The sequence below is a fragment of the Cetorhinus maximus genome, chromosome 3 (assembly GCF_964194155.1).
Source record: "Cetorhinus maximus chromosome 3, sCetMax3.hap1.1, whole genome shotgun sequence".
Lineage (NCBI taxonomy): Eukaryota > Metazoa > Chordata > Chondrichthyes > Lamniformes > Cetorhinidae > Cetorhinus > Cetorhinus maximus.
Window position 1 is genome coordinate 153,531,642 of NC_135881.1, and position 26,222 is coordinate 153,557,863.

At 41.0% G+C, this 26,222-nt stretch overlaps 1 protein-coding gene across 4 annotated transcripts in view; it reads right to left on the reverse strand.

Moving 5' to 3' along the window:
* The window catches only part of LOC144678971 (1-aminocyclopropane-1-carboxylate synthase-like protein 1), a 50,599-nt gene that overhangs the window by 10,730 nt on the left and 13,647 nt on the right, over window positions 1-26,222 (reverse strand). For 2 of the 4 annotated variants that reach the window (XM_078539115.1, XM_078539114.1), the window contains exons 4-11: window positions 21,761-21,830; window positions 18,789-18,855; window positions 18,619-18,716; window positions 18,452-18,529; window positions 5,521-5,604; window positions 3,297-3,342; window positions 2,878-3,019; window positions 2,649-2,791 (exon numbers count right to left, since the gene is read on the reverse strand). In XM_078539115.1, the coding sequence (XP_078395241.1) occupies window positions 5,578-5,604; window positions 18,452-18,529; window positions 18,619-18,716; window positions 18,789-18,855; window positions 21,761-21,830 (340 nt within the window). In that variant the 3' untranslated portion in view covers window positions 2,649-2,791; window positions 2,878-3,019; window positions 3,297-3,342; window positions 5,521-5,577. Of the gene's footprint in view, window positions 1-2,648; window positions 2,792-2,877; window positions 3,020-3,296; window positions 3,343-5,520; window positions 5,605-10,822; window positions 10,891-14,138; window positions 14,269-18,451; window positions 18,530-18,618; window positions 18,717-18,788; window positions 18,856-21,760; window positions 21,831-26,222 lie in introns of those variants that run through there. The other 2 variants (XM_078539116.1, XM_078539113.1) reach the window with 2 other exon arrangements.

Genomic DNA, 26,222 nt, shown 5'->3' on the forward strand with positions numbered 1-26,222 from the left:
AAACAGTTATTTACTGATTAAGTTTACAAACCTGGTGCTTATATTCTGTTAATCTAAATTAAACAATTAGGTGGGTTGATCAAACTTTTCACATTTGTCGTGGTTCGGGGAGCAGTGGGGATATTGCAGCGAACTATCCCCAGTGAGACATGACAAAGTTTGGGGGCTTGACAGAGATATTTTAGAACAAAAGACAATGATGATTTGGGTGGAGATTTAGTAAGTAATAAAAGCTTTCAAAAATAAGATGGCACTGGAAACTGCTAAAGCTTTCCTGCAAGTGGAACAGGCGTCCCTAACTATTTTACAAGGGATTCCAAAAGCTAGGTTAATCGAATTGGCTAGTAAATTAAGAGCAGCATTCCCCGCCAAAGCTAGAAAGCAGAGATAATCGAAGAGATAGCACAGCATTTAAAAAGCAGGAATACCTGAGAGATTGAGTTCTCCAAGGGGTGGTTCATTGGAATGGGCTCAAAGTCAGTTGCAAACAAAAGACTTGAGCTAGAGGCAGAAGAAAGAGAAAGAGCATTTCAAAGGGAGTTGGAAATGGCAAGGTCAGATGGGCAGGAAAGAGGAAAAGAAGAGAGATAGAGAATTCCATCTTCGAATACCAGCGGTGTTCTGGTGTAGGTGAGGCAGGACTTATTTCCAGATCAGAACCCAGTGGGGAGATGTTTAAATTTGTACAAGCTCTTCCAAGGTTTGAGGAAAGGGATGTTGAAGCATTATTTCATTTGAGAAGATAGATAAACAGATGAACTGGCCAAAGGAAAAACTGAACTTTGCCCATGCAGAGCGAATTGACAGTTATAGCACAGAAATTTATGTTTCACTGCCAGTCGAGGTTTCTAGGGATTATGATGTGGTGAAAAAGGCCTTTTGAGTGCATATGAGTTGGTCCCTGAAGCATACAGACAAAAGTTTCAAAATTTAAGGAAACAGCCTGGGCAAACTTGCACTGAATTTGAAAGGGTTAAGCAAAGTAGGTTTAACAGGTGGATACGAGCATTAAGAGTTGAAACTACCTATGAAGTTCTGAGAGAGACCATTCACTTGGAAGAACTTAGTCCATTTGGATTGATCTATGGTAATGAAATAAGAGGTCCATTAAAAGTGATTAAGGAAAAGTTCCTAAAGCAGAAAGACGAATCCTCCATGTTGAATTACGTGTCCATGTTTCTAGAAAGACTCACAGGAGCAAGCAAAGTACACGCAAGCATTTGAAAATTTCCCAAGCAAAAATGAATGAATGGGCAGACAAACATGCTACAACTAGAATATTCCAAGCAGGAGATGAAGTATTGGTATTATTGCCTTTGCAAGGTGAACCCCACTGCCATCTAATGCTATGTTGTTAATCTTCTTTACTCCCTTTTACAGGATAGAAGGAAGACTGTCAGCCCATTACACCTGTGCCAGCTCTCTGGGAGCTATCCATTTGATCTTAATCCTTAATTTTTCTACAAATTTCATGTTTGTTCCAGTCAAGTTCTTTCAAATTTTAATGACAAATGTTCTTCTCCTTCCCACACTCCCCATCACCTCAATGTTATACTGGCATTTTCTAGCCCGAATCTTATGTTCATTGGGCAGTTGCGATTGGCAGGCCCAGAAGTGGACGTGAAATGCGCTTCTACCCGCGATCGGCCTCCGAACGCAATTTCACGCTGGCTGGCCAGTTAACTGCCAGCCAGCCTGAAATGCGCGCTGAGAAAGACTCAGCGCTGCCGGGGTGTGCAGGAAGAGGGCAGGCACCAAGAGAAGGGAGGGTGTGCGCTTGTGCTCCCTGAAAGCTGACGGCTGCTGTGGAGCTGCCTCAGGGAGCTGCAGTAATTTAAAAATGAAATGAGCTCATTAACTGCTGCAAACTGTAACGATACTGTAAATCAAGCACCTGGCAGCAGACTACATAGCAGATCATCCCTCAAACGCCTTCTTTTATTTTATTTAACCCAGACTTTTCATCCCACCCTGAATGTAGTTTGTATTGAAAACGTGAAGGCTGGCTGGCTGTTTGGCCAGACCGCCAACTGTAAAAGTCGCCGGACCGTGTAAAATCACTGACAAATGACTCCTTAATGGGCTTAATTGCCTGCTTCATTGTCGGCAGGCGTATCCACTGTCTCGCGCGCGCCTGCCAACCATAATGTCGTGTGCAAGCGCAATTACATCGGGGCGCGCGCCTGACATCTTCTCACACAATTTCATGCAATTCCGGGTCGGACATGCGCATGCAGCAACAGCGTTAAATTCTGGCCTCTATAACCCCGGCCCTCCCAAATTCACCTTTACATTCTCCGGCACTCAGCACAGCTCTCTTCTCCAAGTGCTTCTATTATTCCCCTTATTACTCCAAGTAACTGAACATTGGCGCACATTTTGGCTGGGAATTATCACAACTTCCCTAACTGTGCAGCTGCAATCAGTCACATGGAGCAGCAGCAGAAAATAGAAAGGAAAAATGAAACCAGGGACTACATTGGGAAGATAGCAAGTCCTGACAGTGGTATTCCAACTATGCATATTGGATAGTCCAAGTTCACAAGCTGGATGCAGCCTGCAGGTCATAGTCTGGATATCGCCTCATCCATGACAAGTTGTTTAAGGGTATCCAAAAATAAATAAGTGAAATAAATCTTCATATTTACTTTTCTAAAATCTGCCCAAACAAATAATCCTGCTGAGCTTCGAAGAACTGGAATCCCAAGAGCAGCTAAACCATCAACGATAATATGGTGTGCTTCTCTCAGACGTCTTCGGCTTGTTGACAGAAATGTTTTCTCTATCCACTCTGTACAAAAGAATAAAACAATGTTTGTTTGTGGATTTCCAAAAGGCAAAAGGCATTTTTTTGTTTTATAAATTTATTTGACATACCTCTATCAGCAATTAGCTGACTAAGAACGAACTGAATTGGACCTGGACATCCATGGAAACCGGCCAGTTGATTAAGAGCAGAACGGATCTCTCTGTTCCTTGTATGCAAAACTGCAACCCGAATCCCACACATGGCAAAGTCCTTCAGCGGAAGGACAATAAAAAGTTGAATAAAATTATACTAAGGACAACTACATTGCTTAAATATAAATTAAAAATTATATCAACTTCAGAACAATGACAAGCCTAAATCAGACAGTGACATCAATTCAATAAAATACAACAGCCCTACTCCAAAATGACATTGAAAGATTTTATTTTTAAGTTGTAATAGTTCAAAAAGAGTTCCACAATACAATGGTTATTGCAACACAATTATAAATAATAAATAACCAACTGCAAAATAAAATCCAACATACCTTACTAAATCCCCACATAAAGTGTATTCTTTCTGAGTCTGGTGGACTGTAAATATATATATAAAGAAATAAACAGTGAGTACCACATCAGGATGGATTCACCCATGAAACTACACCTAGTAGTAACTCTTATAACATCCATAGGTGTTATAAGAGAAACCATACCAATTTTTGATCAATTTTTTCCTATAATTGGGGGCGATTTCAGTCCTATTGCAAGAAGATTACTGCTTACAGTGAATCTGTGCACTGCTCTATTTAGTTTCTCTAAATCAAATGGATCAAAAAATATTACATTCATTCAAAAATAAGCATCAAGAATATTCAGCATTGATTTGTTAAAGAGAAGACATGTTTGACAGATTTAAAATAAGCGATGTACTGGATAAAGGTGGGTGTGGGATATGGATTTTCAGAAGATATTTGATAAAGTGTCACATAAGATACTCATTAGAAAAATGCAGGCTTATGGAGTTTTATATGCAGCAGCATGAATAAAAAGCTAGTTCATGGCAGGAAATAAAAATTTTGGGTTAACAGATGTTGCTCAGACTGCAGAAAGGTTGGAGGTGGCATGCTCAAGGCTACAGTACGAAGTGCACATTGGTTCATATTATATTAAGATGAATTGGATGTGGCCATAGGCAGTACAATTTCAGGATATGCTTACGTACTAAAGTGGCTTGGCAAAAAGCAAGAAAGACTGCAAAATGATTCAAGACAACAGCAAGGCTCACAGAATGGGCCGAAAAATGCATGATTCAATTAGTGTGTAAGTAATGCCATTTTGAAGAAAAAAGGAACAGGAGTATACACTCAATGAAGGATGTGGATGAATCTGAGGTGTTCAAATACACAATACCGTGAAAGTGCGTGTTCAGACAGACAAAGCCATAAAAATGGTTAACAGTAATTTGAGTTTTATAAATATGCAATGTTCAAGAATAAAGAAGTGACATAAAACATTGTTCAGGCCACTTTTAGAGTAGCATGCAGTTTTGAAGGTTCCATGATAGTAAGAACATTCAAGCCTTGGAGAGCATAAAATGTTGATTAACCAGGATCATGCTAGGGTGGGAAAATAATTATGAGGACAGGCCCAAGATACTGTGACTATTTTACCAGCACAGAAAAACTGAGAGAGGTTTTTTTTAAATTTTGAAGGGTATTGAAAAAGTTTGGGAAGTTCATGAAAAGAGGTCATTAATTTAAAATTGTCACTAAGTGTGAGGAAGGTGGTTAGGAAAATATTCTTTATTGGGCTGCTAGGGACAGACGATGTTTTGCTACAGGATGAAAACACCATAACAATTTGTCAGGAAAGTTGAATAAATGTTTGAAGCAGAGGAAGATGGTGGACTATAGAGTGCACAGAGCAGCAAATTTTTAGAGAGTGTTCTAGCAAAAGCTTTTCTAATCTAGAAGAGCCAACTCATCTCTTAAGCTGTTAACTTCTTTGGTCTTATTTACCATGGAGGATATTTTCATTAGAAAATCAGTGAAGCACAAGGAGAAAAAAATCTGGCTGCTTGATCATCATCCTGGTGTTATTCAACAGTTATGAATTTTACTTCTCTTAAAATAAAAGGATAGTACTATATAGCCAAGTTGGACTGAAGCCTTGCTCCTCACTGGGCATTTTTTGGAATCTGTAAAAACTTTATGGGCAGAATCTTCTGTTCAGCTTGCGGGGGCGGGCCCCGTACACCGGCGCGTAAAATGACGCGGGGTGTCGTCGGGTGTCATTCCGATCTTCAGTTCCGCGGGCACGCACTGGAGTCAGCTACGCATCCGCCAAACTGTCAAAGGCCTGTTAAGGTAATTAATTAACTAGTTAAAGAACTTGTCGGGCTGCCCATCCAACCTTAAGGTTGGCGGGCAGACGAAGAGCCCAGGCGGCCTTCTCATTGTTCATGGAACCTTATCCATGGGCAGAATGAGGTTTCATGAAGGGTTTATTAATTAAAATGTTTTATAAAAATTCATAAACATGTCCCAGCCCTTGTGACAATGTCACATGAGGGGACATGTCTGTGTAATTTTATTTTTTCTTTGCTCCAATGTTTTATTATGAAATTAATCTCCCTGAGGCACGGAGCTGCCTCAGGGAGATTTCTGCACACTTTCGCGCACATGCCCGCTCCCGACCAGTCCGCCCAACAGGGGGAAAATTCTCCCCTATATAAAGTTAATCCAAATTACATAATATTCTTCACATACTTACTTCAAGCTAAGAATGCTGCCGAAGTCGAGGTCATCATACACTGAGAGCATGTAAATTTCATGCATTATCACATGCAATTTGTGCCTACAAATGAGAAAAAATAAGCAAGTTAGAGGCAATTCAAAAGTTAAATTAACACTCCTTTATGTTTTACTTTTGAAGGGTCAGGAACTGAACCTATTTCCTTATCCTACTCTGGCATCCTGAATGAAACGCAAGTATTTGACTTACCCATTTTAAGAATCCACCTGGGATTTTCCTGCTCTTAAGTTTCACACACATGCATGTAGGCACACACACAGAAACACATAGCTACGTTAACATAATATCAGTATGCAAGGTTATTAAAAAAAGGTTCGCAAATTTTGAACAAATTTTACCTATTTATAATATAGATATCTTTCTATTTTTCCAAAGAAAGCAACATTCAAGTGTTTTTATTCATCAATGCAGAATGCTAATCATGAAGATTAAATTAATATATATTTATGGATTCGCTTTAGTTGGATTTGTAGGCCCATTATGAAATGTACTTATTTTTAAAAATATTGTTTTGTGGATTGTCAGTCTGGCTCCTCCCCTCCCAAATACAAATTTGTACACCTCTGCTCTGGGTTCTTAAGTAACTATTAGGATGATAGAAAATCTCTATTTCTCAGGGATCTTTCAGGCTTTGCATAAAAGTCATGGCCAGGATTTTACAGCCCCTCCCGCCCAGCGGGATATTACAGTCCTACCAAACTGACGTGGCTCGCAACATCCGCCAGCAGGGAGGAGAACGTCGCGGTGGGGCCATAAAATCCTGGCACATAACTTCATTTAAGAGTTGTTTCCCTATGATTTTTTAAAGCACAGAATATTTGTATTTAAACAGTGAGAACCAGGGAATTGGTTCAGATGAGCTACTGATTCTTATTTCCAATTACACAACCTCATTAGTTAAGAACGGCACCAGTATTATTTCAGTTCTCTCCCTCACATAGTGTTCCCTGAATGAAGCAATTACCATCATTTCAAATGCAAATTATAAACAAATATTCTGTTCTAGTTTTTGTCAAACCTTTTTTGAAATAAAAGGGTATTGATTGCAAGACTCCTCTAAAAGAGTCAAGATTCTTTAAAAGTCTGCCTAAAGATTTGCCGAAAGAAGCCAAATAAAATTCTAAAACATACACTAGCACACCTTTTGTTTGAGAACAAGCACCCTCTATCCTGCCGTCTCTCCCATGGTTTTCTCATGTCTTGTAGCAACAAACCCAGCCATGGAGTCTGAATCCAGGTCCCCAGTGCTATGTTGAAGTGGCCAAGTGGAGCTCTTTAGGAATAGCCAAAATGGTGTTACACATACTTTTTTCCCCCTCTACTGATTAGTGGAAGCCTGACTATGCTCTAGAAGGCTTTAGTAATCACCCACTTTATACATCCTTACATAAAACTGCTGCAGGGTACAAGTGTTGTAAATAACAAAAAAGTAAATGTGTGGTATTTGAAATGTTTCCCCCCACCCTAACCCCTCATGAACTAACATAATGCAACTCCAATCCTATCCACACAAAACACTCAGTATGCTGTTGGGAAAATTATATCTGTGTAATACTGTACCTTCATATTGTGCCCTTATTTTATACAAGTTACCCCCATGCACCCACCCCAAAACTGCCCCCCAGCCCAGAGATCAGATAGTAATAGTTTCCTCGGCCTCCATCTATACTATTCATGAATCAACAGGTAGTTGTGCAAGATAACTCATCCTTGAATTCTCCCTTCCTGCTGGCATGCATCCAAAATTCAGCTGAGAACAGAAACCCTAAGTGTGAAAAAAATGTGAAGCATAAAACTGTACGTATAATGCAACAAATTGAAACAATGACACAATGCCATTGAATTAATCTGATCTCAATTTTCAACTGAGCCTTTAAGATACATGCATATTCTACAGGAGAATTGCTGCTTAGTTAGTTGTTTCACGAAACATACCCCACAAAATCCTTTCATTCGTACTTCAGGAGATTAAACTTGGAGTGCTAAACTATAGATTTAAACATTTTAAATTGCAGCTGTCTGTCCATAAATTTCTTTCAAGTCCACATGCAAATACAGTTTGGTCAGTGCTGCAGGGTGATTACCAAAATTAATTTTGATATGAAATTTCCAATATGAAAACATTGCAGCCCAAACAGTGTTGGGACTCAAACCTGTGTGCAAACTCTAGACAGTCTTTCAGTAACTGTTCAGGGTAAATGTCCCCTAACGGATTGTGAGGGTTGATCAGGATTAAAGCTCTGACTCTGATGCCCTGCAAAAAGAAAAACTGATAGTCGAAGACGCTGAGGATGTGAAAAAGGGATGGCGAGCCTTCTTAGTCGCCATCCCTTGTTAAGCAAACAATCACCAATAAAAGTTATGATCTGTACATGAATATCTGTAACTGTGCTACAATTACTTAAGATACTTAATATAAATAAACAGTGCCCCAGCTAATTAGAATAAGTAGGTATAACACTTCTAAAACAAAAATAAATTCTTCCTCATCAATTAGGTCCCAACAAATAAATACTTTGTAAATCTAGCTCCTTCACATTTGAAAAGACTTCCCTTCTAGATTGTTTCCTCTAAAATCCCCAAAATCTGCTGTCCAAAATAATAAACTAGCTGCGGCACTGATTATACATTTTAAATTACATGAAATAAATCACTTATGCAACATTAGAATTAGTGACTACTTTATTCAAACAGGCTGCAAAAATGTTGTTTCCAATTTCTTAAGTGACTCAATCCTTGTGCTAAATCTGCTCTAAAATTGAATAAAATCAGAAATAAAATCTGCAAGGCAATAGTTGGGAGTGTTAGAACTAGCATCAGGAAACCCAAGCAAAAGATGGAACTAAAGTTTGAATTTCTGCTCCTTATTGTTAGTCAGAGGCTCTTTCTGGAAAGCGCGTGTGAACATTAAGCAGGAGCGGGATTGTATTAACTGCAGTTGCAACTGTTCTATGCTTGCTCAAATAACCGACTTAAATAAAAGCAAAAAGTGCTGAAAAAAAGCAGGTCTGGTAGCATCTGTGGAGAGAGAAACTGAATTAACATTCCAAGCTCAATATGACTCTTCTTTGATTCCGAAGAAGAGTTATATTTAACTTGAAACACCAGGCCATAACTTGCGATGGAGTAGCGATCGAGATGAACTGCCACGCTGGTCGAAAGTTCATACCTTGAAATCCAGGCGATCCTATCACGCCCAACCTTCTGACTCAGACCAGGCAAGACCTGGGCAATGCAGCACGTCCCTGGAGATTAGCCTCGAGGGCTGTAGAGTCGAAGTAAGCCACGCCCCCTTTTTTACAGCACTAGCTGCCATAAACCAGGCAAGTTTAAAGGTCCAGCCAGGTTTAAAGGTCTTTGACAAGGTAAGTGTATAAAGTAAGTGGGTAGGAGCTGGGATAGGGTGGGAGGGAAGAGTCAGGGAGGGGAGAGTCACGTTGGGCCTTGGAGGAGAGTTGGGGGTCTTTGGATCGAGCCTCGAGGGATATGAGGGGGTCTGGTCTGGTCAGGTCGGGTCAGGTCTTGGAGGGGGCGGTCTGGTCGTGTCGGGGGTCGGTGGGGGCAGGGGTTGGTGGGGGCGGGGTTCAGGTCGGGCTGGGCCGGGCCTTGAGAGGGAGTAGTCCAGTGCAGGAGTCCTGTGGGGGGGCAGGTGGGGGAGTCCATGGGGCATGGGGCTGGGGGGAATCCCCTGAGGGTTTAGGAGGAGTCCTGTGGGGGGTGGTCAGTGTGGGTGTGTACAATAGTTACCCAGAAGCTAGAAGTGGTTTTAGTTCTTCTAACTGTTTCTGGGTAACTATTGGTGTAACACAGCCAGAACCATCTGAAGTTTGCGATTTAAATCGCACTTTTCAAATGGTCCCCAGTACAGGGCAATTGCCCATAGGAAGTTTGCACTGCCCAGACAATTGCCATATAAAACTTACCTAGGAACTTTTGGGGTGGGGGGTGGGGGCAGGGAGGTCCCCAGCACATCTTAGGGGTATCCCTCAGATATGACGCCCTGGAGCTCAGAAGTTAAGGCTCAATAACCCCGTTTCTCTCTCCACAGGTGCTGCCAGACCTACTGAGCTTTTCCAGCACTTTCTGTTTTTATTTCAGATTTCTAGCATCTGCAGTATTTTGCTTTAAACCAATAACTGACTATCTAGGTTCACGCGTGACAAATGACCACTTTGGTGAAACTTTGAGTTGAGGGCTGTTGGTGCCTGTAGAAAATTGCCCTAGCAAGGGTCAGCACTTTCAGAAGAGAAGATAAAATTGGAAAGCAATCAAAAATTCAAGCATTTTGTAAATTGTGTACTCTCTTTGATATAAGCATTAACGCTCATATTTTAGGTTAGACTGGTTCAATGCTAACTAGAACTTGCCTAGCGTATGCTACAATCATATTGGACTGCCATAAATATAACTTTTAACACATGAACATAATTCACTGATTAAGGTAAGATTCAGAAAACTGCAAACTTGGGAGGCTGGAGCTTCAAAAATTAATGCATAGTAGAAAGCACAGAAGAGGGGCAACATAAACATTTCTGACACGGAGACGTTATGAAGAGATTAACAGAATGGGACTTGGACCCTACAGCAAGCACAAATTTGATACAAATAGGTTAATGAATTTCAAGTGCAACTCAAGAATGAGAAATAGAACATCAAGCAAGCCTAGTTAAATTTCTCTTCCTCCCCTTCCTTAGGCAGTCAAACCATGGAAAGGAAATGAACGGGTGCAGTATGGTAGAGCAGAATGATGGTCTTAAGAATTTAAGTTACAATGACTGGTTAAGTAAATTGGTCTTAACTATGTTGGAAAATTCAGGAAATTCAATTTGATCCAATTACTTTACACAGTTATGAATGGGATTAATGCAAATTGCTCACACTGAAGAAGAATTCAAGCACTAATCTGAAAGTTAACAATAAATAGGAAACTTAGTTAAAGAAATAGACTTAAGAAATATGATAGAAGAGAAGATACGAAAGCAAATACTACAATGTGACTTGAAAGACAAATGACCTAGGCTTCACGTGTATGGTTTGTTGGTCTGAGATTTCTCGTGTTCTGATGCTAATACTCAAGTAAACTATGTTCAGCCCATGTAGTTCCCACCTACTCAACTTTTCTACTTATGAAATTGGAAACACAAAGTCATTTCTAGCCAAAAGTACTTGAGACAAGTCAAATTACTAAGCAAGTCATCTAACTCTAACTGAGTCAAACTAATAGGAATTGCAAGCGGCAAAATTTTAAAATCAGACATTATCTGGGAGATAGTATTTAGCTCAGTTTTCAATTTTTCATTTCCAAACAGACACCAAGATAAACTCATCCTATCATTAAAAAAAAACCAAAGTTCGGGTAATGCAAAACTGAACAAGCAGTTCTGTAAATAAAAAGGCAAAAAAGGCTTTCTGATGAATTTTGCACACATCATGGTATGAAAGGTTAATACTGGCAAATGGAATGATTTACACAAACCCAGCATCAGAATCAAGTATTTCCAGACCAGACACAGCAGAGTTAGAGATAGAGTAAAGCTCCCTTGCCTCTTCCCCTACAATGTCCTGCGCTCCCAACCTCAGGGAGGTATCCTTTAATACACCAGAATTTAATTTTCCATTTCCCACACCAACCATCATGCAGACTCTGAATGAGATTCTTAATGAGGAGTGGTTGTGTATTATGAACCCCATCCACTGGGAAATGGACTGAGATGCCAAAATTCATTTTGTGTAGGACCTCTACAGACAGCAGGCATCTGATCATCCTGGGCTAAATACAAGGTAAACTTCCCACAATTTGTTTGCACAAATAATTAAACACCATACCAGTAAGTTTAGGACCAAAATAAAGCATTTTCTATTGTGCAGTGGAACAAAACCTCATGTAATAATCTAATCTCAACTACATATTAAAAATTATTTTCTCCCTCTCAAGAAAATGCTGCAATGACCAATTCTAAGTATCAAGGAAGAGGCTAATAATTAAAAGGGAAAAAACAAGTACCCACAGAAGCCCTCATCATATTTTCATAACCAATATAGTCACAATTCAGATAATTGTACTGTTATCTGACAATATTCCCTCCAAGCGGAAATGTGTCCAAAATAAAATCCATTTTTATACTAAAAAAACAGGTAATTATTCTAATAGAATTTTCCCTTTTGGGAGAAAAATTTGCTTTGCTTCATAGCAAATTATTAAGTACAACTGTTTGAAGCTTAAAATAAATTAAAAGCAACAATTCAAGTCTTAATCCTACAAACTAGTTTTACAACTGAATTCCTCTAAAGGATTAAGACATTGTCTTAGGCTGACTGTTATAATTTAAATTTGTTGCTCCTTCATGGAAGTCAATATCATGTCTTAATATACATTATGGAGTAATTTGGAGGGCTGCAACTAATCATCCCTCCTCTCATGAATGCAATGACTCAAGCTGAGATACAAATCCATGGCAGCATCACCTCAGATGCCATTTTTTGTCTGAGACCAGCACAGAGTTCAATCCAGTCTTTGTTCAACATGTGTATGTGATTCTTCCCAGCTAGCTATGCACCAAATTAACAGCAGTAACGTCCCTCCATAGTATCAAAGAGACTCAACACAACTCTAGCACTTCCTCTACCTTGCTGACTGAGATCAGCTCAGACAATGTACTGAGTCCATGATCTTCCTAATCTGAATGGTTTATATCCAATGCAGCCCCAAAAATGTCACTTTGAAAGCAATTTTCTAAACCAGAGAAACGGTAGCTTAGTTATCCATACACATTTTGGTTCTTAAAAAAACTTTGTTAAACAAATACAATTTTTGTAAGTAAGGTAGCAAGAATGACCCAAATCAACAAGACTCCCATGACAGTAACATGACTAGAATCTTCACTATAAACCACCATTTCATGATCTCTCTAACTGCACCAACCATCTTCATCTCAAAATGCCACAGGAACAGAACTCATGGACATCCTCCAAAATTTAAATAATTTGTTCTGCTGAGTCAATTTCCTAAGTATAGTGTCAAGATTCAGGGTATGCTGACAACAGACAGCTCCATCATTCTGGTACTATCTTAGGTTCCATGACTGTTACTGCCCCTTCAACATCAAGTCATCAGTAAGCAAGATTTTCTTTCAGCTGAACACTAGCTAAACCAAAGCAATGCTCTACAGTTCTCACCAGATACCACTCAGCGTAGTCCACTGTTTCATCCCCAGAACAGCTGAACACTTGGACTAAACCCAACAATGCCCAACTTCAGGTGTCCTGTTGGATCCTAATTAGATTATTAGACACCACATCCAGTCCATCATCTTAGCAATATCACCCACCTCAATCTCTACTGTATCCCCACTACCTTTGAAATCCTCATAGATGCCTTCATCACCTCTAGGCCTAATTTCTCCATGGTTCTCCTCACCACCCTCCCAAACTTCACCTGACAAATTTCAGCTCACATGTCCAATATACCATCTCTTGTGAATTGCTTTGGAATATTTTACTACGCTGAATAAAAAGGTAAGCCGTTGTTGCAGTTAATGAGGTAAACCTCAAACAACAAACCACAAAATGGGAAGGAAAGAAAAAAAATTAAGATGTTACCAACAATGTTCTTCCAGGGTACCTTTAACTCCTACTCCTTTGAAAAAATTGTAGATTGTTATTAAGGTTTTTGTTTACTCTAGCTATTTCCATCATATCAGGATTCTTTAAATAAAGTAAATTCTGTTAAAAAGACCAATTCAGCAACAAACAGGGACATGTCAAATGAAGGAAAAAGTTAATTAATGTTAATAAAAATATATGCCCAAAGTTGATGTTTTATTAGGTCTTAATGCACTAGCAAATTGCTTTTGATTTAATTCAAACTTGTACTTAAAAGGATATAGTTATTATTTTAGAAAGGATATGCACGACAGCTTTTTAAACAGAGATACTTAAAAGGTAATGGAGATATTGACTCCAGTGCTCCGTTCTTTTGTTCGCCTAACAGCTTTGTTGAAATGAAATTCAGAACAAAAACAAAAATCATCTTTCAGTAATTTGGGAAAAGAACTCGACAGAAAACAAAAATGCCTGAATTCAAATGAATAAACATCCTTACTCAGGGAAAATACCTGGTATTAAAGTAAAATAAATTCCAATTATCAACATCCATTTGAATCTACTCAGTAAAAATCAGATCAGCTTGTATCAAAGCTTATATAGCTTTGACACTAAACGCAAACTAATATTTGGCCTGAGCTGGACAGTTTCTTACTGCTGTTTTTTTTTAAAAATAACACAATTGAGATTGTGCTGTGGAATTTGTAACTAGCTGCAAAATTTTACTTCAAAAGGTCACACACTCTCTTTTAGAAAAAAGCCTTGGTAAACAACAATTTACAACAGCAACAATTGCATACATATAAAACAGAGCTGAAAGTTACAATGACCATATGAAAAAAGGGACAGAGGTCTTCATAAATTAATAAAGCATTTCATTTGTATATTTTTAAAATTATACAAACAATAATGCAACATTCTTTTTCTGCAATTTGAATTAGCTTGGTTGTATAAAAGATATGCAATTTTCCCACCAATAAAGGCAGCTGCAAGGCGCAGAAAGCAGAAATGTAGTGCACATCCTGTGCCAAAATCCAGCACCATGAAAACGTAGAGTGTAGGTTTACGCCTGGATTATCAGATTCTCCAGATAAAGCAAGGTATTCTTCCCAGGGAGGGAAGGAGACAAAAGATGATGAACCTAAACAATTCCACATTAAGTGGCCATTTATGAAAAGTATTTTTTTATTTGTGAAAATATATGTGCATTGCTGGCCAGGCCAGCATTTGTTGCCTATCCCTAAATGACCTGAGAAAGTGGTGGTGAGCCACCTTCTTGAACTGCTGCAGTCCATGTGGTGTAGGTACACCCACAGTGCTGTTAGGAAGGAAATTCGAAGATTTTGACCCAGCGACAGTGTATGAACAGCAAAATAGTTCCAAGCCAGGAAAGTGTGTGGCTTGGAGTGGAATCTGCAAGTAGTGGTGTTCCCATGAGAGGTCATAGGTTTGGAAGGTGCTGACAAAGGAGCCTTGGTGAGTTGCGGCAGTGCATCTTGTAGGTGGTACATACTGCTGCCACAAGTTGGTGGTGGAGGGAATGCACATTTAGGGTGGTGGATGGGGTACCAATCAAGCTGGCTGCTGTCCCCTGGATGATGTTGAGCTTCTTGAGTGTGGTTGGTGCTACACTCATCCTGTCAAACGGAGAGTATTCCACCACACTCCTGACTTGTGCCTTGTAGGTGGAGAGGCTTTAGGGAGCCAGGAGGCAAATTACTCACTGCAGAATTCCCAGTCTCTAACCTGCTCTTGTAACCACAGTTTTTATATAGCTGATCCAGTCAGTATCTGGTCAACCTGGGAACCCCCCAGGGTGTTGATAGACAACTAGGAGGTTGGCATTTCTCATTCATGATAATTGGGGACCAAAAAAAAGAGAAAGAAATATTTGCTCTTTATTCTACTCTCAGCATCCATTAGTTTCAAATGACAAATGTATTCAGGAATCAAATAGAAATAATAGTAAAGACAAAAAAAGTAGAGATTAAAGCAAGGTCACAGCACAAAAAATATAAAGGTAACAAATACTCAGGAACAAAGTTGTAGGAAATAATAAAACACCTGACAAAAATAAAGTTGCTGAGGGAGGCAAGGGAGGAGATCGCAGGGGCTCTGACCCAAATTTTTAATTCCTCTCTGGCCACGGGCGAGGGGGCCAGAGGACTGGAGAACAGATAATGTGGTTCCGCGAATTAAGAAGGGTTGTAGAGATAAGCCAAGGAACTACAGGCCGGTGAGTCTCACGTCAGTGGTAGGGAAAGTATTGGAGAAAATTCTGAAGGAGAGAATCTACCTCCACTTGGAGAGGCAAGGTTTGACCAGGGATAGTCAGCATGGCTTTGTCAGAGGGAGGTCATGCCTAACAAATTTGATTGAATTTTTTGAGGAGGTGACCAGGTGTGCAGATGAGGATAGTGCAGTTGGTGTAGTTTTTATGGATTTCAGCAAAGCCTTTGACAAGGTCCCACATGGGAGACTTATAAAGAAGGCAAATGCACATGGGATACAGGGTAATTTGATAAGGTGGATTCAAAATTGGCTTAGTTGTAGGAGACAGAGGGTGATGACAGAAGGCTGCATTAGTGACTGGAAGCCAGTGTCCAGTGGCGTACCACAAGGATCTGCGCTGGGTCCCTTATTATTTATCATTTATATAAATGACATAGATGACTATGTGGGGGGTAGGATTAGTAAGTTTGCGGATGACACAAAGATTGGCCGGGTGGTTAACAGTGAGGTTGAGTGTCTTGGGCTACAGGAAGATATAGATGGGATGGTCAAATGGGTAGATAAGTGGCAGATGGAATTTAAACCTGAAAAGTGTGAGATGATACACTTTGGAAGGAGTAATTTGACAAGGAAGTATTCAATGAAAGGCATGACACTAGGAAGTACTGAGGAACAAAGGGACCACAGATCTCTGAAAGCGGAGGAGCATGTTAGTGGGGTGGTGAAGAAGGCATATGGGACACTTGCCTTTATCAATTGAGGCATAGATTACAAAAGTAGGGAGGTCATGTTGGAGTTGTATAGAACCTTGGTGAGGCCACAGCTGGAGTACTGTGTGCAGTTCTGGTTGCCACATTATAGGAAGAATGTGATTGCACTGGAGGGGGCACAGAGGAGATTCACCAGGATGTTGCCTGAGATGAAACTTTTAAGTTATGAAGAGAGGTTGGATAGACTTGGGCTGTTTTCGTTGGAGCAGAGAAGACTGAGGGGCGACCTGATCGAGGTGTACAAGATTATGAGGGGCATGGACAGGGTGGATTGGGAGCAGCTGTTCACCTTAGTTGAAGGGTCAGTCACGAGGGGACATAAGTTCAAGGTGAGAGGCAGGAGGTTTGGGGGGATGTGAGGAAAAACTTTTTTACCCAGAGGGTGGTGACAGTTTGGAATGCGCTGCCTGAGAGGGTGGTGGAGGCGGGTTGCCTCACATCCTTTAAAAAGTACCTGTATGAGCACTTGGCACGTCATAACATTCAAGGCTATGGGCCAAGTGCTGGTAAATGGGATTAGGTAGGTAGGTCAGGTGTTTCTCACGTGTCGGTGCAGACTCGATGGGCCGAAGGGCCTCTTCTGCACTGTGAGATTCTGTAATTCTGTGAAAATAATAACAAAAAATAAAAGCATATTAATTTGCCAGCACACTGCTGCAGAGCATCAGCAATGAAACGGGGCAATTGGAGACATAATTTGGAAATGAGAAAATAGACATAATAGGAATAACGGTCATAAGGCCGCAAAGACGGCTGGATTGGAAGTTAAGTATTGTACACTTTAATGTATTGAGATAAATAGAGAATATGGAGGGATCAGTCACACTATTAGGGGTATACTCCAGACAGGCAAATAATGGAAACAAAGTGGGCAACAAATCTATGATTCTGAATTACTCATTTCATGATTATGAAGGATTTCAACCACCCCTAAACTGGCAAGCAGTGAAAGGGGAGAAGAAAATGGAGTTTTAACAACATATACAAGACTGGTTTGTGACCCAAATAAACCCAACAAGTGAGGAAGCACAGTTAAACCTAGTAATGTGAAAATAAATGGACCAGCTAAGGGAAATAAGTAGCGATTACAATATGAATAAGATTAAGATAATGAGTGAGGGGGATATAGATAATAAAATAACAAAGTAATACATTAGAGAAAATCAAATCTATGAGGGAATGAGCTTGCAGCTAAGGGTGGTAAACGAGGCAAATATATTGAAAAAGGTAGTGCAGTCAGTCATATTTAAATACAAGCTCAAGTGGGAAATATATCCTACTAAAAAGTATAAACTAGCCAAGAATGAGATATCCTGGATACATAAAGAGGTGAGGATAAAATTGAAACTAAAGAAAAAAGGCATAAAACAGTCAATCAAAAGGATAGCGAAAGTGAACTTGATGAGCTTAGGATAGAGATTCCCAGGCACAAAACAGTTGATTTTGTCGTGTTGCTTACTTGGTACACAAAACTATGAACTAATAATTTTTCACATCTTACCATTGACTGTAAGTACCATGGTCAATTATACATTTTGCTCATGAGACGCAGTTTGCCTACAATGGTTAAAAAAATCTGCTTTTTGTGTGTCTGATGTTTAAGCAATGGACAGAAAATGGAAAGGTATTAACATATATGCAATAATAATTTAGTGTTAAAGCTTTCAGCCCTGCTTCATTGCCAATTGTGCTCATACCAACATTTTTGTATAGCAATTAGTTGCACTGTATAATCAAGCTCCTGAATATTCTAATGTACTACTTTATTGTACACCTATAGCCATGAAACATTACTGGCATAAACACATAACTACATCCGCCATGGCTCAGTGTGTAGCACTTTCGCCTGAGTTAGAAGGTTGTGGGTTGGTTCATGTCTCACTCCAGAAATTCAAGGACAAATACATGGGCTGACACTCCAGTGGCACTGTCAGAGGTGTTATCTTTCAAATAAGACAAACCAAGTCCTCCATCTGCCCTCTTAGGCAGATGTAAAAATTGCATGGTACTATTTCAAAGAAGAGCAGGGGAATTAATCCCTTGTTCTGGCCAAAATTTATCCCTCAAATCAACATCACAAAAGCAAATTATCTGGTCATTATCACACTACTTTTTCTGGGAGTGAGTTGTGCACAAATCGGTTGCTACGTTTCCTACATTACAACAGTGACTACACTTCAAAAGTACTTAACTGGCTGTGAAGCGCTTTGGATCATCCCGAGATTGTGAAATAAATATAATACAAATGCAAGCCTTTCTTTCTTCCTAAAACATTTTAAGCATACCTGCACCTTTGCTTTCTGCATAGCTGCTTCAAGTTTTTTCACTGTTAGCTGAAAGGGAAAGCTTTCACCTTCTGACATCTAGAAATAAACATTTAAAAAAATCTTAGTCTACCCATTGCAATTTTAAATTAAAAATAAAAATTAGGGGAAACATCTCATTCATATACCTTACTATCCAAAGGTACATGCACAGCTTGCACTTCTCCATACAGCCACATATCTGGGTTCACACCACCAAAATATGGAGTTGGAATCAGGTAGCCATCTTAAAAAAAGAAAATTAGTTTTACTCGAGTCAAAAAAAGTTAAGCAAAATAAAAATAATGACTGCATTTACCTCCAGGGTCAAATAAAACCATAGAGAGTGCAGCAAAGATGGAACAACTTCCATTCATAACCACAATCTAAAAAACACAGAAAATGAAGTCAAAGCCAGTAGTTAAAAAAAATCTATGTTTGGCAAGAGACATTAATTTACCGTGTCTGATGTTATTTATTTCAAAATATTCTCTAAAAACACCCTACACTTACAGGGCATGTCAACGTGAACAAGACTTCTTTACAATCATGCACACTTAACAGTTGAAAGAAGTTCAGGGACAAAACAAATCGTTTAGATACAGCGTAGAATTTGATACACGCACAGGGAAAGCAGTTATCACCATTGGCCAACTCATGAAACACGCATGGAATAACATCAAGCTGACTGATGGTTTTTAAGGCCTGTTGTTCTTAGCACTTTGCTGTACGACTGTGAACCAGGGGACACTTACAGCTATCAAGAAGTTCAACAATTTCCATCTTCGCTGTCTGCAGCGATTATGGGTATAGCCTGGCAAGATAAAATCTCAAATGCTGCAGTCCTCTCAAAGGCAGAGCTCCCAGGTTTGTTAGCACTCAAAGAAACGGCTTCATTGGCTTGGGCATGTCCGCAGGATGGAAAAGGGTCGCACACCTAAGGGCCTTCTGTTTGGTGAGGTAGCCAGAGCCAGATGGTAAGTAGGACATCCATTATCACACCTGCAAGTCACTAGCTAACAAAAGAGGGAAATGGCACCACCTCCTGTGGGCAGGCATGCACCATATGACCAGTGGCTTGGCAACAGGCGCCAAGGCCAAAAACAATAACCCACAACACCTGGTAGCTTCATGTGTGGCACTTGTGGCAGGGCCTGCCTCTCAAGGATTGGCCTTTTCAGCCATCAGCAAAGGTGCGTCATATGAAAGCACCCCATCTGAAATGGATTTGTCTGCTCGGTGTCCGTCATCTTTCGTAGATGGAAGGATGCTGCTGCTGCCTAGTACCTATCTGGTAACGCAGCTGAAAAGTTCAAAATTTCCCATTTAAAGGCAAGTTCAAGTAAAGCCTTGGGCTTCAAATTCAAGGCCCTGTCTCATTACTTTGAATTTAATTTAACAAGTGCAAAGACAGGGCTACATGCATTCTTAACAGCAGAAACAGCCTGCAATAGACAGAGCTAAATAATCCCCCAATTACAGGATCAGATCAAAGCTCTGCAGTCCTGCACATCCAGTCGTTAATGGTGATGGACAACAAAACAACTAATTTGGTGGAAGGGGCTCCAAAAACATCCCCATCCTTAATGATAGCAGAGCCCAAAAGGTACATACACAAAACAAGGCTGAAGCATTTGCAACCATCTTCTTTGAGGATATGATAAGCAGAGTTGATAAAGGGAAACCAGTAGATATAGTGTATTTGGATTTCCAGAAGGCGTTCGATAAGGTGCCACATAAAAGGTTATTGCACAAGATAGGAGCTCACGGTACTTGGGGTAATGTTTTAGCATGGATTGAGGATTGGTTAACACACAGAAGACAGAGATTTGGGATTAAATGGTCTTTCTCAGGTTGGAAGTACGTAACTAGTGGAGTGCCACAAGGATCAGTCCTAGGGCCTTAATTATTTACTATCTATATTAATGACTTGGAGGAAAGGGTAGGGTGTAATGTATCCAAATTTGCTGATGATACAAAAATAGGTGGGAGGGCATGTTGTGATGAGGGCATAAGGAACCTGCAAGAGGATACAGATAGGTTGAGTGGGTGGGCAAAAACTTGGCAGATGGAGCTTAATGTAGAAGAGTGTGAGGTCATGCACTCTGGTAGGAAGAATCAAAAGGCAGACTATTATTTAAATAAAGAGAGACTCCAAAAAAATGCAGCACAGAGGGATATGGGTGTTCTTGTGCATGAAGCACAAAAAAGTTAGCATGCAGGTGCAGCGCAATTAAGAAGGAAAATTGAATTTTGGCCTGTAGCGCTAGGGGGTTGGAGTTTAAAAATACAATAGTCTTGTTGCAACTGTACAGGGTGTTGGTGAGGCCACACCTGGTGTACTGTGTACAATTTTGGTCCCCGCATTTAAGAATGGACAGACTGGCATTGGAGGCAGTTCAAAAGAGATTCACTAGGCTGATTCCTGGGGATGAAGGGGTTGATTTATCAAGAATTAAGGATGGACAGTAATTGCTGGTCTTGCCAGCAATGCTCACATCCCAAGAACAAATTAAAAAACAATTTATGCACCCTGACAGTAAAATAAGATAAGGATCATTTTAATTTTGTTTGACTATGTACCTCTGCCATGATAGCCATGGAACAAAATTGCACCTCTACAGATAAGAATTAACAGTACCATTTTCTTGTTCTGTCCAAAACAGAAACTGCAGAATGTTTTATTTTAGTAAACAGTGTCACCATTTGCTTTGCCCTCTGATATTGCTCAGCCACCACCTGGCATGGAAAAAAATATGGTAAGAGAAGTTCCGACAGAACAAAAACTAGCTACAAGCTAGTCTTAGCAATAAAATCCATTGCTTTATTTCAGCTATTGAACAGCACCATAACAGGAGAAAACTAATTCAGCAGAAAAACATGAACCTGTGCGAATTGAAAAGAATTGCAATCTATGAAGTCTGCTAGGGTGGAAAAACACACTGCACCAGCAATGAGCGAGGGCAACACAGAACTAACTCACCATCGACCATCAGGAAACATACTGTGCATTTCCAGACAGATAGTGAAGTTAAAACTACAGATTCTTAATACAGATTTGTCAGCCAGCACTTTTGACCCCAATATATTAAAGGATAAAACAACAACAATGTGAAGAAATCACCAAATCCCAGCCCTAGTAACTTCAATCCCATCCTCATTTCACTGAAATGTCTTCTTAGGGGATAAGTAAGATTCCAAGTCAAGTGTAATTACCCATCACTAAACAAAAATACAACCTGAAGAGGTAATTAAATATGAAAGGCAAAACAAAGCACTGATATTTCTTACGTGCTCTGGATTCAATGCTTTTGGAGCTCTGGCATACTCAGTGAGAAATTTGGCAATTTCTTTTCTGAAACTGAAACACACACAGATATTGTAGGAAGGAACATACAATTTTGTTCACTAATATTATGACATACATTTGCTTCAGCAAAAGTAAGAAAAAAGATTTTAGCAGATTCAACAATCATTAATTGTTCTATTTGTTCATTTAAAGTTTAAAGATATATCCAAGTCTATAAATTAACTAGGGTTATAAAAGTTCTGAAATTTGTTTTGAAGAAACTTAAGAAAAGCTTGCTTAGAAGGTACAAACACCAAAGCACACAATTTTGGTTCTATATCGATGCATCAAGAGACATTTTTGTGAAAAAGGACATCCTTCACTTTCATAGCATTAACTTTAAAATCAGTTGAAGGAAAGAAATAAAATACATGCCAAAGTGAACACGTCATAAGAACATCAAATCCATGAACATAAGAAATAGGAGTAAGTTATATGGCCCCTTGGGACTACCCTGCCATTCAATAAGATTATGGCTGATCTGATCTTGGCCTCAACTCTACTCTCCTGTCCAACAGGCACAAGCTGTTGGTACAACACTTCATATACTGCATAGATAAGAGAGGGGGCTAAAAGGTGGATGAGCGAACTGACCATGGCATGAGCGAGAATCCAGGAGACTGCGCTGTCTGCCCGGTGCCAGGGTTCAGGACATCTGCTCAGGGTTGGCGAGGGACTTGCAGTGGGAGGGGGAAGGATCCAGTTGTCATGGTCCATTTGGGTACCAACAGCATAGGGGTAGGAAAGAAGTTCTACATAAGGAGTACGAGCAGCTAAGGGCTAAAGAAAAAGCAGGACTCAAGCAGTAATAATTTCTGGATTATTATCAAAGACTGATGTGGGAGAAATGGGTTTCGATTCATGGGGCACTGGCACCAGTACTGGGGAAAGTCGGAACTGTGCCGTTGGAACAGCCTTCATCTGCGGAGACCAGTATTATGCCAAGTCAGATACCTAGGGCGGTAGACAGGGCTTTAAACTAAACAGTGGCGGAAAGAGGTCATGAGAAAGGAGATGTGGTAAACAAAGGGAAACATGTAATAGAGCAGGGTAGTAATTTGGTTAACGATAACCAAGGGACAGTGGCAGCAAGGGACAGAGCGTGCAAAACTTAGGAGTGCATCAACAGATAAGGCCAGGGGCTGCAAAAATGGTAAAAAAGTTAAAGGTTCTGCGTCTGAATGCGTGCAGCATTTGTAATAAAATGGTGAATCGTTAGCACTGATAGGAGTATGACATGGTAGAAGTCAGAGACATGGTTGCAAGGAGAACAAGGCTGGGACCACCTGAATATTGAAGGGTATTTGAAATTTTGAAGGGACAAGAACCTAGGAAAAGGTCGTGAGGTAGCTCTGTTAATTGAGTCATTAGTACGCTATTGAGAGATGACCTTAGATTGAAAGAACAAGATCAGGAGAATCAGTTTGGGTAGATATAAGAAATAGGAAAGGTAAGAGGTCACTTGTGGGAGTGGTTTATAGGCCCCCTAAGAGTACTTACAGGGACAGAGCATACAGGAAGAAAGGTCAGAAAGGTACCGCAATAATCACTTTAATCAACATGTAAATAGGGTAAATCAGGTTAGCAAAGGTAGCCTGGAAAATGAATCAATGGAGTGTATTCGGGGCAATTTCTTAGAGCAGTACATTCTAAAGCCAACCAGGGAACAGGCTTTTCTAGATCTGATAATGTGCAATGAGACAGAATTAGTCAATAACCTCCCGGAAAAGGAGCCTCTAGGCGACAGCAATCATAACATGATAGAATTTTACCTTCAGTTTGAAGGGGAGAAAAGTGTTTACACCTAAATAAAGCTAACTATAAGGGTATGAAGGCAGAGCTGGCTAAAGTGAACTGGGAAACTAGGTTAAAAGGTAGGACAGTAGAGATGCAGCGCAGACTTTTAAGGAGATATTTAATAACTCAGCAAATATTTATCCCAGTGAGAAAGAAAGACTCTTTGGTAATGCATCATTCGTAGCTAAATAAGGAAAGGATTGCATCAAATTAAAAGAAACATTGTACAAATCTGCAAAGATTTGTGGTAGGTTAGATTTTAAAAACCAGCAAAGAACGACTAAAAAAAAGAGGGAGAAAGTAGAGTATGAGTGAAAGCTAGTTAGTAATATAAAATTATTACCATGAATTTCTATGAGTATTTAAATAGGAAAAGAGTAACTAAAGCTAGCGTTGGTCCTCCAAAGACCGAGTCTGGGGAATTAATAATGGAAAACAAGGAAATGGCAGGGGCTTTGAACAATATTTTGTGCCTGTCTTTACCGTAGAAGACTTAGGGTGGAATCGTCCCAGATTTGCACAAAGTGCGGCAGCGAGCGGGAAAAAGGGCATATTACCCGCGGGCTGCAATGGCAGCTTTTCACACTGTATCGTCCCATTCTCAGCACGTCCCTCCTCATTAATAATGCATTCTTGGGAAACACGCCGGATCGCTAGCAGGGCGGCTTCTGATTCACCCACCCCACTGTCACCTCAGGCCTTCAGTAATCCGGGCGCCATATTTAAAGGGCGCCCCTACACAGAGCTAGCTCTCTCTAAGGCATCAAAAGCTGCTGGAAAGTCATGGCTGCCAAAGGGAGGAAACATGCTGCCCCCAAATTTAGTGACGCTTCCCTCAGGCACCTATTGGACACAGTGGAGGCCCGCCTTGAAGTCCTCTACCTCCGCTCTGGGTAAAGACGAGCAAGCAAGGTCACCAATCCAGCATGGGAAGCGGTGGCAGCTGTGGTCAGTGCCAACGCCCTGCAAAAGAACATAGTCATCCAGTGCCAAAAGAGGATGAATGATCTCCTCGTGTCACCCTTCTCATCACTCTCAATTCATACATTCAAGCCCATCACACATTCACAAGGATGTCACTCACTGCCAGTTCAAGGGACATCATCATTCACACTCTCGCACACATCTTCGTCTGACCTGAGGATTTGTGTCCTCATCCCATCCATGGTACCACTCACCGCCCACACATGCCAGGCATCCTTATCAGCTGGCCTGGCAGGCATCCTGCTTACACTCTCCATCCATATTCATGCAGGACAAGCTGGCACACAACAAAAGAGAAAGATTACAGACTGCTGAAGGAATGCTTGACATCAAGGTCCTCACAGACTTTGAAAATAGAGTCGTCCAGCTGGCCAGCAACAATCTGGAGCATTCCTGGGCTGACGGCGAGGTCAGCGGTGTTCAACCACGTGAGGACCCAGCAATGCAACATCCATCGGTGAACCATGTTGTGAGTCACTTCCCCTATCACGCAGTCACTTGCCATGCACTAATTGTCTCTCCTTGCTTTCACAGGCACATCTGGGAAGCAGCCGAGGAGGTCCACAACCCAGGTCTTCAAATCAAGCCCTGAAGAAACCTCGGAAGAAGGATCTGATGACGCTCTCATTGAAAACATGTCAAAGCACTCACCCACACCCACCACAAGCGCAGAGACACACACCTTGGGGGAGTCTTAGTTTTAGAGTAACAGGGTCACAATCTGGTGAGCACTTCACACTGTCTGATCCACAGCAAGTGGTGGCAGGGACTTCCCATGTTTCCGGCACCCGGAGGACTGCTAGAGGACAGAAATCTGCTGAGTCCGAGTCACATGAGGAGCCTCTGGACTTGGTCATACATCAGTTGCTGGAGCTGCAAAGGCAAGCTCAGCAACATGAGGAAGAAATGTCCACTTCACTCCTCAGATTGCATGCCGCAACGGAGGAGTCCGTCCGCCTTAAGGCTGAGGTGATAGCATCCGCATGCCAACACACCAAAGTCAACACTAATAGCATGGCGGCCACCATGGAGACGTTGGTCCAGGATATCAGTCCTGCACTGCTGTGCGGGATGAACTCCATTGCTAATGCCATAGTTGGCCTCCAACAGTGTCAACGCGAGAGGGGCGTGGGGCAGCTCAATCTCACTCCAGCTTCCCCTTATCCTCAAGAGGTCAGCCAGGTGCCCTCAGGTACAAACAGGGAGGAGGATCAGCAGGTGCACACCCCAGGGCCAACACCCAACCCATCCAAATTCCCTCTTCCTGTGACTCCACCAACTCAGCTCCACAGGCTGAGGAGAGTGCCACTGTCATACTGCAGGGCCCCAAAAGCAAGCCGGGGCACCCCAAGCCAGGGCATTCCAGAGGACGCCAGTCAAGGTCATCACAGACAGGGTGTGGCAGTCAAGAGGCTGCCTCCACCATTGGTGGGATGGAGTGGGACAGAGGTGGATGGGGTTTCGGACAGCCAATGAGCGCACGACACACTGGCCATCAAAATGGTGGCCAGCACTCTCCTGCATGCGTGAAGGGGCCTTCAGGCTTAACCAAGAGAGGTTCTTAGGACACATATCCTAACTCACTCATCTCTCTCTTGGGTTTTGCAGGATGAGAACATCAGG